The 15823-nt window shown below is 37.5% G+C and overlaps 2 protein-coding genes across 3 annotated transcripts in view; both read left to right on the plus strand.

The window, feature by feature from the left end:
- Positions 1 to 1917: 1917 nt before the first annotated feature.
- The window catches only part of LOC145667004 (uncharacterized), an 81548-nt gene continuing 67642 nt past the window's right edge, over positions 1918 to 15823 (plus strand). The window contains exon 1 of one of the 2 annotated variants that reach the window (XM_081734684.1): positions 1918 to 2085. The gene's annotated coding sequence lies outside the window, so the exon portion shown is untranslated. Of the gene's footprint in view, positions 2086 to 4755; positions 4895 to 15823 lie in introns of those variants that run through there. The other variant, XM_081734683.1, reaches the window with a different exon arrangement.
- LOC145667003 (uncharacterized) lies at positions 2082 to 4570 on the plus strand. Its single transcript, XM_081734682.1, has one exon. The coding sequence runs from the start codon at positions 2180 to 2182 to the stop codon at positions 4565 to 4567; it is 2388 nt and encodes a 795-aa protein (XP_081590808.1). The 5' UTR covers positions 2082 to 2179; the 3' UTR covers positions 4568 to 4570.

A 15823-nucleotide genomic window follows, 5' to 3' on the forward strand; every position in this document is an offset into this window, starting at 1 on the left:
TCAAAGCTTCAATGTGAAATATTTTTACTTGGAAATTCGTACCTTAAAGTCTTGAGAGACTAAATAACAATAATATCTATTAATTTCCTTTGCGTGCAAAATAAAGTGAATGTCGCTTCAATTATTATTATGCTTTCGTGGTAACCGCTACTATCTTCAGTTATACTAAATTAGAAATTACAGTTATTACTAAATAAAATTAGAAATTACAGAATCAACCTACTTTCTAAGAAAATTTTCTCAATGAGTAAAGAACCCCATTTTTCCTATTTCAAACATATTTCTCAATAACTAGGAATGCAATGGATGTACCCGATTGCAATGAAATGAGCTGAGCGAGCTTAAACTACGTAATCATTCCTGGCCATTATGCAATAATAAATGTCATTTTTAATTGTTGACAAAAAAATCGCGTGAAAACTTTTTCCCCATGTTAAGTCTATGCAAGCGTTTTTCGGTCATTATTCCTCGATGGTACATCGGATTTTTGATTTCGACCTATGTTGTCACTCAGCACGACATACCGGTACTCTATCAGCGTGCTAAGTTTGGTTGAGATCGGCCAAACGGTCTAGGAGGAAGCGTTTTTCGGTCATTATTCCTCGATGGTACATCGGATTTTTGATTTCGACCTATGTTCTCACTCAGCACGACATACTCTATCAGCGTGCTAAGTTTGGTTGAGATCGGCCAAACGGTCTAGGAGGAGTTCGCGGACAACCAAACGGCTAACCCGAGTATAAGAGCTTCTCTTCGCTCAATTACATGTATTCGTAAAATCATTATTTGAGGAGCAAAAACGAAAGATAAAATGAATAAAATGTTGCGGTTCGTGTATTAATTAAATCTTCATATTTTAAACACAAAGCAAAATAAAATATACATATTTTTTACTCAAAGTTCCTTGCTTACGTCTGCCCATAATTGCTCACGACGCGTCGTTTGTGGTAGTCTGGATGAACTTGGTTCCACAATGGAACTTTATCAAAAATACATTTTATTAAAGCATCATCATCTATTTCCATCTTCATTTTTATATATATATATATATATATATATATATATATATATATATATATATATATATATATTATCTCTGCACCTCGCAACGTCGTCTGCTTTCACGCAAAACATAGCGCTCAATTCCTCTGAAGATGACTCTCCATTCGCATGAATTCGGACGAACAATCCCAGCATGTTAGGATCGTTCGCATTCGCATCTTTTCGTCAGTTTTCGAAATTCGCTGGTCGGAACTATTCGAGGCACTCCAATTTATTTACACGTGCTGGGAAATTCGTATTCGCAATCGCATTCGGAAGCAATGGAGGCGCGACCTAATGCTTGGAGGTAGTACACACATACAAACAGACACACACACACACGTAAACACACACATTTCTCTCATATAAACTACAGATGTAAAATAGAACAATGGCCTTATAATAGATTTCTCTTTTCGCAGGAAAAGATGAACTTCTGATAGATTGTTCATAGTTATTTGATTTTAGATTGAAATTATTAATATAATATTTAATTAATTAATTATCAATATTTTCTTCGGAAATTTTGCAAGCGATCTGGAAATTTCAGTGCTTTGGGCGGGAAGTCTGTTATTCTGAATCTGATAACAGTGTAACTGCTTTGGTAGTTATCGAAACCAAAAATAGATGTTTGTTGCGTTGATCAAAATCGATACGGAATGAGACTTTTGATATATTTTATCTGTACTCTTTCTTTTACTACGAAATGGAATGCAGAATTTGCGTTTTATTTTGCGGTAATGATCATAGTATTTATAATCACTTTTTTGCATTTTTTGCTATGCATTCCTCTCCGTAAGACATATATTCAATAGTTGTCTCGATGACGATTATAATCTAGCGTTCTTCTGAAATTTGCGTTGTGTTTACGGAATGGGAAAACGATATCTGTAAAGCAAGAGATAGATTTGAAAAGATATAAACAGTGTTCAAAGTTTAGAGGGGGATTATGTGCTCGATTGAAAGTTGATAGGGAAGTGCTTTCTTGTATTTTTCTACGAAAGAAAATTATATTTTGTTGCTACCCATAGAGAAAGGGAAAAGGTATATAATTACTGTTAGTAATAAGTTACATTGACTAATAGTGTTATGCTTACGGTTCTAACTGGGTACTGTTTCTTACCCAGTATTACTTAGAATGCTAAAGTACGTCGTAGAGAAATTTTCAGGATTATGGACGCTCTTTGGGTCATCAGAATCAAGAAAAAGAAAGCGGTCATTGTCGGAAGAAAGTAATTGTGATGATGATGAGGACAATCCCGTAATGGCTTTTCGTGCTAAGCGCTCAGCGTGTGGTCCATTTAATGAAGAAGCTTCCTGTAGTAGTCGAAAGGTCTTTGGGGAAGTGGGTGGAATTCGTTCCTGTGTGAACAGTGTGTCGAAACAAAATTCACCTGTGTGTGTGGGATATGTAGAAGGTTTTTCTGATCCGGAACAAGATAGTGTGGCAGAACGTGTACATTTTCACAAACTTCATGAATCTAGCCCTTTAGTTACAGTTCCTATCACTTATAAAAATCACGAGAAAGGACGTGTAGTCGAACGACGATTTTCATTGCTGAGGAATAAAATTCGTGACAAACATCTTGTGAGTGCGTTCCGAATGGAACAGAAGAACCTAATTTGTGAGAAGAAATCATTGGATAAAAATTCGGAACGTGCACATCGATGTCGTGGCCATTCTAAAGACCTCTTGAAACTCGGAGCTCGTGATGCATCCGAGAATCAGGTTCGTCATGGAGCAAAACCAAGAATGTCATGCGGGAATTTTAAAACTAAATCACCTGCTCTTGACATCAGTTTCCAGTTACGTGATAGGAAGAACTATGAGAAATTACTGAAAAAACAATCAAACATATATAGCTCACCAGTGATGGTAAGTGATGTGGACTGCGATAGGACAGTAGATGATAATGTTCGTGAAGTTCCAAATAAATATTCGGTGCCCGAAGATTCAATACAAAGAGTGAGAAACCACCTCGATGAAATCGTGTCGGACTTTCATAGTGATTGTGAAGAGCTGAAGAGTCCCAGGTTAGGTTGTACACAAAAGTTTAAATCCAAGTTAAATGGCAATTTGCAGTTGGATAATTCAGTGCCCAAGAAGTCTATACGAGGTCGGCAGTCAATTCACGTACCTTTAGAACTTCTTGATAATTACCGGTCTATTAGATCCAATCCGTCAAATACACCTGTCATAGTGAATCAGGCACATTGTTCAGTAAATAGTACTGCAAAAGGCAGTATTAAACAAAGTTGTGGAAATAAAGGAGTAGGTAGTGAAGGCAACAATGATGATGATGATGATGTTACTATAATAGAACATGTTACTGGCAAAGCTAAGAGTAGTTCATTACTCCCCACTAGCAAAGTACAAAGCGTACGGAAGCAAACGTCTGTTGAAGGAAATCCGAGTGACAGTACAACGAAACAGGAGGTTGTAGAGTGTATTTCAGATGATTCAGAAAGTTTGAAAAGCAAAGCTGAGAATGATAGTAGCGACATAGAAATTATAGAAATCGATGATGAACCGATAGTTGAAGAGGAGAATGTTAAGGAAGACCCAATTGAAGTAAATTATTCAGATGATGAAGTGCAAATTATTGAGTCTGATAATGATAAAAATCGGGTCAAGCCTTTGCCACAAAGAAAATCGAAATCTTCTCTTAATATTACTGACGATAACTCTCACAATAGGCCATCGACAAGCCAAACCAAAACATCAAGTGAGCTTGATTACACAATTACTCGACGGTTATTCCAGGGTTTGACTGTAAATGATAAGGATGAGAACGATGATGAGATAAGTTATTATGTTGTAAAAGCCAAAGGAATAGTTACTCCCGAGGGCTGTCCACAGCTAACAAAGGAAATGCTCCGAGTAATAAAGGCGGCTTGGATTCGAGAACCAAAAGAAGAAATTCTAGTGTCGGCTTTTAAGATAAATGTGGCGCGATCAGATATACAAACTTTATTTGGCTTAAATTGGCTTAACGATCAAGTTATCAATTTTTACATGTGCCTGTTAATGGATCGAGGCAGCTTACCACAGTATCCTTCAGTGTATGCATTTAACACATTTTTCTACGGAAGACTTGAATCTGCAGGATACAATGCAGTCAGTAGATGGACCAAAAAAGTAGATATTTTCTCGTACGATATTATCATAATTCCTCTACATTTCAAAATACATTGGTGCCTGTGTGTTGTAGATTTCCGTAAAAAACTTGTAACATTCTATGATAGTATGGGTACGAATAATAAAGAATGCCTTATGAAGGTGGCGAAATATCTTGTAGCTGAACATACCACTAAAAAAGGGCAGCCGTTTGACAGGAAAGGCTGGGAGCTCCGAATTCCGAAGAGTATACCTCAGCAAATGAATGGATCAGATTGTGGTGTGTTTGCATGTACTTTTGCAGAATATGTTACGAGGGACGCAAGCATGGACTTTTCTCAAGCGAACATGCAGTATTTTAGGCGGAAAATGGTGTGGGAAATTTTGAACATTAAAATGATGCTGTAGATATTAATACTACAGCTTTCCGTTATCATAACATAATAAAGTAGCTTTATTGTGGTTGGACATATAGAGTGGATGCTCTTGCCTTAACATAATTACAATGAAATTACTCGTATAATCATTTTTCAGTATAACTTTAATTTTCCTATTGAAAGAAGAAGAAAGGCATTTTGTAAACTAAGTTCAGTCGCTTTTTATTTGTGAAAAGATGTATATTAGCTCTTGTTAAATTCAATGTAGTGTTTCCACAGAAGAATAGAGGTCTTATCTTTGTTTGAATAGAGGAAGAATTGTTGAATACGAAGACTAGTATGAAAGCAGAAATTCAAGGTAAGATTTTCAAATTGTAGTTCATTTAAATATGAATTAACATAATCATGGTCGAGGGTTAACTATACAATGCCCATTCCAGTTGGTATATACTCAGAAACGAGAAATTATACTCTATTAATTTTATGAAAATGGATCAAAACTTCCCTAACCTTAAGCTAATCCGTTCCTAGCCTACCCTACTTATCCCTTTTTTTCACTCTACCCGACCGTACTCTACTATACCCTTTCAAAGTGTCCCTACTTATCGGTGCGCAGCTGGAGTGTGTATTTTATAGTTTACCCCGAAACTGGTATCGTTTCCAAATATAATGCTAGACTTGTAAGTGTATTGAATGACGAAATAAAACTCATTAAATTGTACTTACGGCACCGAACTAGTAACGGCAATTCGACGCAGTATTCATCATCAGGGCTTGAAAAATCTTGCTTGCAAGTACTAGCCGGCTAAAAAGTCTTACTAGCCAGACCAATTTGCAGTCATAATGTTTATATAAATAAATAAAAATCACTTTGCGGCACAGTAAACATAGCCATACATTTGTTTATTGGCATGTCTCTTCCAAGTAGAAAAGAGTAACATCTGCTATTTATTCTTAATTTTTTTGTGGTGTCCAGCTGTATGTGAAAAATAGATTCGCCATTGGCGAGCAGCGAGTGGGTTTTTCAAGCCGTGATTATCATCGTCCTCGTGCGTATTCCATAAGAGATTATCCTGCTTTTAGAACTGTCTAATTTTACCACTTCCCGCCATTTTTGAATCACTACTGTTAGAATTCCTTGTCAGAAATAACTCGCCTTTTCCTCAAAAGCAAGCCAACAGATGACAGATATAAATATTAAGTGTAAATTAGAAGTATGTAATTAAAGAAACATCCCTACAATATAGGAAAATGGTCAAAATACGGTTAAGGAAGACACACGAGGAAGAGGACAACTGGCCATTGAAACGTTGTGTCAAGTTGCCGTTATTTTTTATAATTAGATTTACAGATGTTAATTGAATGGTGTATAAATAAATCTGTTATGGGATGTTTGTATGAGATGCTTGACAGTTTTTTCTTCCCTTCATTGTAAATAGCAATATTAATGATGAATTTCATCTTTGGATTTACGAAACCCATTAACCTTTAGACGCCGCGATTAATATATGCTGTTAAGCGAGTCAGTTTATTATGTGCACTGGGATTCTGTTATCAAGATATTTCGTTCATCTCTGTGACCATGATCCCGTGCATACGCGATCACGGTCCTTTTGATACTTGACAATCTTTTTCCTATAAATGAAAAATAGCCTCAGATATTCCAGAAACATACCTTTTGTCAGGTAACTTCAATTGTTCTAGATTTAAATCCAATCACTGCTTTTAGAACTATACCTTATGTACACATATTCAGATGGCATTTAGTATATCTTCCAAATCCATTGACGGCTCAGGAACTAGTACTATGGGTTATAGTGAAACGCTGTAAACGACCTCGCTTTGCGTATACTCACCAGAGCTGACGCGCCTGCTCCCTACCGACACCCCCTAGCTGTCGCTCGGGTTCTCCTGCTGCGCTCCTGCCCTGACTCGGTTAGATAGCGTTCGTGCTTTTAAGTGACCGTCTAGCACAAGTTGATTCATGTTTTCTGCAATTCATCAACACTTGCATTTGCACTCATCAGAATTACAAATAACGAACCATGATCACTACCAAGTGATTCGGGCCCTTATATTATGACCCTTGCTATAAAGAATGGGTGTAATAATTGCGCTGATGCACTTTTGTAGGATTTTTAGTACGAATTTGAAGAAGAATTATTATACATGAGGAAGTAACCGCCACAAGAACTACGTAATTTGTCAGAGTGAATTTAAGGTGAATCTTCATGAATAACTTATCACTGAGAAGGGTTTAAAGTAAGGAATGATTGGATTTAATACGGACAAGTGTTGAATCTAATTGACAAAAAGTATGTTTCTGGAATACTTGAGCCTAATTTTAATTTACTGGACGATAATTTCTCCTTACATCTCATATGCCACGGGGTCATGGTCACAGGGATGACCGAGATATCGTGAAAATGGAATCCTCTATGGAAACCATGTAAGGTTTGAATATATATATATATATATATATATATATATATATACTGCCGGTCAAAAGTTTCCGGACAGATCAAAAAACAGGGAAATACGAAGTTAGGCTTGTAATACGATGCAATTTTGGACAGGGTACTTGGTAGTTTAGAAACACAGTGATAGTTATAACATCAGAATAATATAATAACGTTATCCAACAACGAAAATTGGCAAATTCTTTAAATGTTCTTCTCGTCAAAGAAACCGCCTTCGCCGTTACCACTCGTTTCACCAATTGGGGTATGCGGCTTCCAAGTTTTTGAAGATTTTCATCCGAATTATTATTCCAGGCGTTCTGCAGAATATCAAAAACATCATCACCAGATGTTGGACAGTCTTTTCGTACACTTCTGTCAAGCTCTTCCCAGAGAAGTTCGATGGGATTCAGATCTGGAGACTGGGGAGGCCATTCCACGATACGAATATCTCCATTGGCTTGTTTCTTCTTAAAATAATTAGAACAAAGTTTTGACGTGTCCTTCGGATCAGTATCGTGCAGAAAAGTGATTCTGCGACCAATCAAATCAAATCCTGAGGGAATAGTATGGTTGCTTAAAATGGAATGATAACCATTTTTGTCCAGATTTCCTTGTATTCTGTGAATACAACCAACTCCAGAATTTGCGAAACACCTCGAAAGTATCACAGAACCTCCTCCATGTTTAATAATCGGGGTTACATAGTTAGGACACATCTTTTCTGTAACAGATCTTTGAACATAAACTCGGTGTCGTTGTCCAAAAACTTGAAATTTTGACTCATCAGTCCATAGTACGCGTTTCTACTGCTTTTTTTGTCCAATTTTTGTTCTTCAGGGTCGATTAGAGCCTCTGTTTCCACTGAACTATTAACTGTTTCTGCACAGCAGCTATTACTCAGAGTGCAGCAACTCTCAAATGTCGATTTACGTTAATAACTGAAATGTTTGTAGGGTGACTATGATTAAATTCTGATTGGAGTTCCGCTGCAGTAAGTTTCAAATTTCTTTTGCTAAATAATGCTATGATCTTTCATACGTGACGTATTACGAGACCTTCCAGTTTGATTTTTGTTCACGTTCTTTCGTCTTCGCTGAAAACGCTTCATGGTGTCACCAAGAGTAGATGGACTCTATTTCAGTTTGAAAGGTATTTGACGAATAGAAAAGCCCACATTATGACTAGCAATGATTCCAACCTATGCTTCTTCACCTAAGATCTTACCTCTGTCCGTGATTTCTAATAGCGGCAACAAACCCTCAGAAGAGGCAAAAAAATCCACACAAACATTGTTCGAAACATCACTGTATCTTATAATATTGTTCACAAATAATGTAATGTAGACATTATTTGTGTCTGATAAGGCCTGTATACTAAGGAATTATATTCCAGGGGTAACTATAAAAAGGAATTAACTGCTAACATTTAACCGTACTTCTATCAGGCAAAGTTACTGCATGTTCCTGATCACGCTATTTTTAATTAAAATAATCGCCGACTTTACAATAATTCAATCATCTTTCTTTTTTAACTACATGTAAACATGTTACAAAAACGAAAAACGTCTATTATCCTCCTGAGACATTATAGAGACTTAAACAAACAAAATATTTCAAATTGGTGGCAATCCCTATCGAATATAAACTGATTAGCTCATAAAAATGTAAGTTGAAGCGCCTGTCCGGAAACTTTTGACCGGCAGTATGTATATATATATATATACAGATGGTGATCAGAAAAATGGAAACACCTGAACGAAATTGCAACTTACCAGATTAATATGGTGTCGGGCCACCTTTCGCCTTCAGAACAGCCTTGATGCGACGTGGGATGGAGGCATAGAGGTCGTGAATGGTAGCAAGTGGAATTTTACAACATTCCTCGTGCAGGGCATCGGCCAGTTCTGTGAGAGAGGATGGAGGTGAAAATCGTCGCCGGAGTCGTGTTTCAAAGACGGACCACAGATGTTCAATTATGTTGAGATCTGGGGATTGGGCGGGCCAGGGGAGGTGTTGAACTTCATCCCGATGTTCCTCAAACCACGCTGCAACAACGCCAGCTGTGTGAATGGGTGCATTATCATCCTGGAAGATGGCGTCATTGTCCGGGAACAACATCCGGACCATAGGATGCAAGTGGTCTCTTAAAATTGCGACATAATCGTTGGCAGTGATTCGTCCGCTAAGTGTGACCACAGGACCCAATGAAAACCATGATATGGCGGCCCACAGCATCACCGAGCCGCCGCCATGTTTCACAGTTGGGCGGAGACACTGCAGATCATAAGCTTCTTTGGGCGTTCTCCACACATAAACACGGCCCGTGGTTGGGAATAGGGTGAAGGATGACTCATCCGACCATATCACACGTTTCCAGTCCTCACCGGTCCAAGTTGCATGGTCGCGGCACCATTTGCGGCGTGCGAAAGCGTTATGGTCCCTGATGAGCGGTTTGGCCCGTAAGTTCATGTCGTAATTCGCGGCGGACTGTGATTGTCGAAACAGGGTGGGGAAGGTGCTGATTGAGTTCCTCCGTCACTTGCTTCGCAGTGGCACAACGGTTCTGCGTGACAATGCGCTTTAATACCCTGCGTGACCTGTCACTCATGATTTTCTTCCGCCCATTGTTCCGCTTCCCCGATGTGGTTTTCCCGTGTTGTGTAGGCCCTCATCACCTTCGACACTGTCCCACGCGACACACCTAACACAGTAGCCACTGCCGTCACACTTACTCCACATAACCGCGCACCAACAATTTGCCCTCTTTGAAAATCTGAGGTGTCTCCCATTTTACGCTACCTTCGTCTGCTGCAGCCACTGGACACTGCTGTTCCACTGCGCCTGACGTAGTATGGAGACCGACCTAACACACCACCACCAGCGGTCCGGAGCTGCGGGCGCCGCGACACCACTGCCAACCCATACATCTGACGTGTTGCCAACTACAGGTGTTTCCATTTTTCTGATCACCATCTATATATATATATATATATATTAGCGAAGAAACTAGAAACACTAGCGATGTAAGGTCTGCGAGAAACAGTAATAGCAGTAGGGGCTCGTAAAATGGAGGTATGGGGTGGTTCGAAAAAAGAGCGGCAGATTAGGAATCTGGAGCAAAGTTATATTTTGTTAAATGGAACGATATACATTAACATGCATAATATAAAAGAGCACACGCAGAGAAACACAACGCCGTCTTACATGCCACGTATTATTTTGTTTACACCTATTTACATGGCCATATCTTCGTTCCTATGTGCAGTACACACATGGGACCAACAGCGTTGTGTTTCTCTGCGTGTGCTCTTTTATATTATGCATGTTAATGTATATCGTTCCATTTAACAAAATATAACTTTGCTCCAGATTCCTCATCTGTCGCTCTTTTTTCGAACCTCCCCATACCTCCATTTTACGAGCCCCTTCTGCTATTATTATTTCTTGCAATACATACATCGCTAGTGTTTCTAGTTTCTTCGCTATTTCAGATGGTACTTTTAGCTGCCTCACGCTATATATATATATATATATATATATATATATATATATATATATATATATATATGTGTGTGTGTGTGTGTGTGTGTGTGTGTGTGTGTTCTGTTTGTTTATCATGGTACTTGAATTTCATTTAGCATTTGATTTAGTAGGATGCATATTCAATATTTATGAAAACTGTACTTACTCAAGCCCGCTCTGCTGACTTAGTCGTTAGCGCGTATGCTTTTAGTGCACATGGTGCCGGGTTCGATTCTCGATGGGAGTGCACCAGAAATTTAAATTTTTTGTTCAATTTCATTAATTATCCATCTCCTTTGGGTTAAAGAACATAAACATTGGACGTTAAAAATAATAATAATAATAATAAAAAACTTACCGAAAACCTCAAACGTTTCGCGCAAAAAAAAATTCTCGGCACAGATTCTTTCAAATAACTAGGCCCTAATTTTGTTTCCACCTGTCCCAAATTAGGCGGTATATCCAGAATTTTAACGAAATTTTCAGTGTCCTGAATCATGTCCGAGAGAGACGCATTGTGTTTGTATGCCAAATTATCCAAAACACTTTCGAAATATGTAAGTATCATTTGTAGATTTCGACCCACGTTCTGTACCTCTGACTATTGAAATGTCTCTGTCACTGAAATTTTTCGTGTTAGCAGCAGTGAATTGCCGCCAGTATGTTATTCTTACGTTTACTAATGACGTGGAACTGCCAACCAATGTTCCATTGATATATCCATCGCCAGTTTTATATGATACGGTTCATGCTTAGAAAGAAAAATATGTAGGTGCAATGGAAATTTCGTTAACATGTTACAGGTATTACATGAGCTGTGATATACAGAAGATAATCAACGGGATGTACACTCATGTCCAAAATTATTGTTGCATGTCTATAAATATGTTGTTGTAGGAATATAATTTGATAACGAATTTGCCAGGTATTTCTTATAATGTTAGCATGTGTATAATCGGCAAAGACAAGTATGTGGCAAATTTCATGTGAAAAGAGCAGTAAATAAGAACAATAAACTGAAAATAAAACTTTCTTGTCCATTTAGCAACATTTTGTTTTACTCATTCTAATATTCGTATTTATAATTCTTTTCGTATGAAATTTACCACAAATATACATTTCTCGATTATACAATTATTATCAGTATTAAAAGTACTCTGCAAAATCATTATCAAATTATATTCTTACACGAAGACAGTTATAGATATGCGACAATAATTTTGGACATGAGTGTACAAGGAGTGGACATTGAAACTGAAGCACGTGGTACAAAGCCATAATTGGTATTTAATAAGGTGATGGGGCGCCTTTGGCGGCCAGTACAACAAGGTCCTATACCGTTTTCAGAGGAAATTTTATCCATTGCTCTTGAAGCGCAGTGACAGGTTCAGCACTGCATATGGTGGAGGGAAACGTTTCGATCCTCTAACAAACTTCATACAGATTCAATAAGGTTGAAATCCTGCGATTGAGCGGGCCATGGCAGATATTAAATGTGATGCGTATCGAACCACTGTGACAAGTTTAACAGTGTAGATGGGGCAGTTATCATCCTGGAACAATAAATCAGGGATGCAAAAAAGCAACAAAATTTTACTTGCCCCAGAAAAAAGCTACTAGTCCACATCCCACAATAGAACTCATTTACTTACCTTCGGTATGATATTAAATATTCGCCAGCACCGATGAACCACTCGCCCCGGCGTATTTATTTGCATCCCTGGTGTAAATGGTCCTCCTGAATGGGCCTGTAGTCCTTAGCAGTGACTACGATCTTCTAGAACAATTAGAGAACTCAAAAGTCTGCCACGATGTTGCATCCCAAAGCACCACGGCTCTGCTTCATTTTTTTGACTGGGTACTAGGCAGTCTGGATTGTATGCATCAGAATGTCATCTCCAAACAAACACTCTCCCTGTTGTTTGGAAAAGAGTCTGGCGTTGTCAGCGTGGTGTGCAACATCTTTTTTCTGTTGACCACAGGGTTGGCTGGTTTAAATCAAGGTGGTTTAAACCAGACGGTTTAAAAAAAAAAAACTGGTTTAAACCAAAAAGCGAAAAATTTTCGTAAAAGTGTATGTTCGTAAAATCTTGATGGACATACATTTGTGGGTTATCACGTTTCACTCCCGTATATTATTCGTATTATATTCAGACCTAAATTTCCCGTTCATTACTCAAATGGATTATACTACAAAAGCAACTTTTGTTTTTTGTATAAGTTTATGAATGTTTCTTATGTGATTTTTTTATACTTTATTATTATTATTATTATTATTATTATTATTATTATTATTATTATTATTATTATTATTATTATTATTATTATTATGCAGTTGCAATCAAAGAAAAATTCTAAATATTGTTTCGTTCTAATAATGTTTACTATTGATAAAATACATTGAAATGCCGTACTTTGGGGGGGGGGGGTCATACAAACCGCACGAGAGGCATTTATTTAAATCAGAAGTATCTTTGATATCTATTTATGTATAAATGGCTCAAAGTGGACTCAAATAATTCGTATATTTATTCACTTTCGTACTGATACGCCAATTAAGTCGTTGTATTTCTTTAACTTGGACTAATAAAAGTCGTAGTGAACTAACTTGTACTAAATTAGTTCTTCTGTACTCTGCAGTATTTTGAAATTGTCCATATGTAAATCTGTATAATTGTTTCACTTGTTCAACTATTTATCTTTTTGTCCTTCTGAAACGACTCTTGACAAGTAGGTAAAGATCAGTACAACGTATTTTTTTTTATCAGAAGTCCTTCGTGAGTGAGTCGGCAGACGTATCGCAGTTGTGGCCAATTAGTCCCGGTTTCGAGTCCAAATGTAGGTCAATTTCCCTCGGATGTAAGCCGAGAAGCGACTAGATTCCGCTTTAACCGTTATATGACCCCTTCCAACATAACCCGGTTGTTGCATAATAACACGAAGGCAAAACAAACTTATTTCTGTCCATATGACATAAATACATAGAGCAAATTATTTAAACCAAACAAACCTGGTTTTTTGGTTTTTTCAATAAAAACATGGTTTTTGCCAAGCCTGGTTGACCGGTTCCGGACGTTTCTTTTGCTAGGTGCACTCGCACTAATTCTCGACAGTACAGATGAGAGTCCGAGTACAGGCCCTGCCCGGCGGCAGCAGTTCGTGATACATGATGCTCTTCCAATCCCACCAAACGCGCAGCATAACATTCCTGAGCGTCAGTGTGATCTTTGTCAGACTGAAGAAGCTTCTTGCTTCCACGACCACGACCTTTTTTGGACATTTTTGTCATAGGTTATCCACTTTTCGTCACTCGTGATCAACCACGTTAGAAATAGCTCGAGTTCATTATGTTTCAGTGGAAATTCGCATATGTACGTTCGATCCAGTAAATATTTTTTGAGTCAGATCATGTGATACCCAAACATTTTTGTAATCAGTTTTCTCTAAATGGTTTAACACTTGTTCAGTGATGGATGTTTAGGTCATTGGCGATGTCTTGCGTGCTTATATGCCGACCTTGCTTGATTTTTGTCAGTTCTTTGTGATTGGTGGACCTCTGTGAGGAGCATTTTGGATATCAAAATTTTTCAGAACGAAAGCGAATGAACTATCTTTCGGTTATTACCGTTGGTAAATCTGTCTTGCTCATAAACAGAAATTTCTTCACGGGCCTCCGCACCATTTGCGCCTTTATCGAATTAAAATTATAAAATACTGATAGAGCCCAGTTTCATCTTCACGATACAATACTTTACATCTGGTTATAAGAATTCCAACACTTTTTCATATCTACTAGCTTCAAATGTCACCTGTCGAATGATGTTAAGCTTGACTTGTGTTTCGTATATACCGTGAGCTTTGGGACACTAACGCCATCTCGTGTGCAAAAGCCTCAATACTTTTTAGACTGACTGAAATTTCTGGCTTACATTGTTTTTCTCATTGATATCACTAAGTTCTGAGTTAGTTTGTGAAGTAGTCACCGACATTTGAAAACATATTGCTGATTTTCTTCTTCTTCTTCTTCTTTTTTTTTATGAGAAAAAGGAGTACGTTGAATAAAATGTAAAATGTATTTGTAAAGCCGAATCTCTTCATTAATGTCTGACCGTCGAAGGGAACAAGATGAGTTGACGAAATCATATCAGGAATATAGCAATCCGATTATGATTCCTAGGAAATATAATGGATGAATGTTATTAATCTTAACAACAGGCTTCTCATCTACCTGAAAATCCTAGAAAAGCCAGGGAATCCATCTTGTAAAAAGTCGTGGAAAAGTCAGGAGAATTTCACGAAAAGCTTAAAACTGATAAAGTCAAGAGAATTTTAAGTGCAGATTTTACTTTTCAGAACTTAGTTCTCTTTTAACCTTTCCCAGCTATTTGGTAGTGAATATTTTACAAAATAAATTAAGTTTGTTTTATAAAACTTCTCTACTTATATACACACACACACACATTATACATGTACATGTTTAGTAGATGAGAAACCCCTTTTGAAGGAAAATGTGACTTTTTTTTTTTTTTTTTTTTTTTTACATTGTATGTAGACCATGAAATTTGTAAATCGTGACCTAGAAAAGTAAGGGAATTCATGCTCGCCAAATAAGTGGAAATCCTGTGACAAAATGTGCCAAATTATAACTCATAAAGTGTTAGTTTTCCGGTCTGAACTTGATCCCATCTTTAACTTTTATGTGAACACACAATAATTTCTTTACTCAATGGCCTTAACGCATTTCAAAAGCTACTTGAGTTAAAAGAGCATGAACTTTCGTGTAGAAAGCCAAAAGAACGGTTAACACATATCGCTTTTCTTGGGCTGTGTTAAACTTTTTTTTACGTACTACTATTCAGGTGAACTAGAGCAGGGTTTCTACTGGTCAGGGGAACTCAGGGGAAAAGACTGGAAATTAGGAAAATTCAGGGAGATTTTATAAAATATATTTTTTTTTAACATTAATTGTACACCAATTTCAGCTTAGGCAACTATTAATGTTCACAGTATGGAACGTTGCTCAGATTTGTATTTGTAGTAAGTGGAATATATGTATGAGCAATTGATGATTATTTGTCTCTATGGAATAAGTGATCTCATATATAGATATTCACCGTTATTTATTCCTTATTTATATGTCATCGTCATCCGACACCTGTCATGAAAGTCAGGTAGCAAAGGTCATGGAAAGTCAGGGAAATAGATGCCTCCAGATCGGTAGGAACCCTGTAGAATGTCGTACAGGAACCTCTAAAAAGACAGCGTAATAATTCCTTTATGAGATCTATTCATTGCCGATACATT

The sequence above is a fragment of the Thermobia domestica genome, chromosome 12 (genome assembly GCF_964235325.1).
Source record: "Thermobia domestica chromosome 12, izTheDome1.hap1.1, whole genome shotgun sequence".
Classification (NCBI taxonomy): Eukaryota; Metazoa; Arthropoda; class Insecta; order Zygentoma; family Lepismatidae; genus Thermobia; species Thermobia domestica.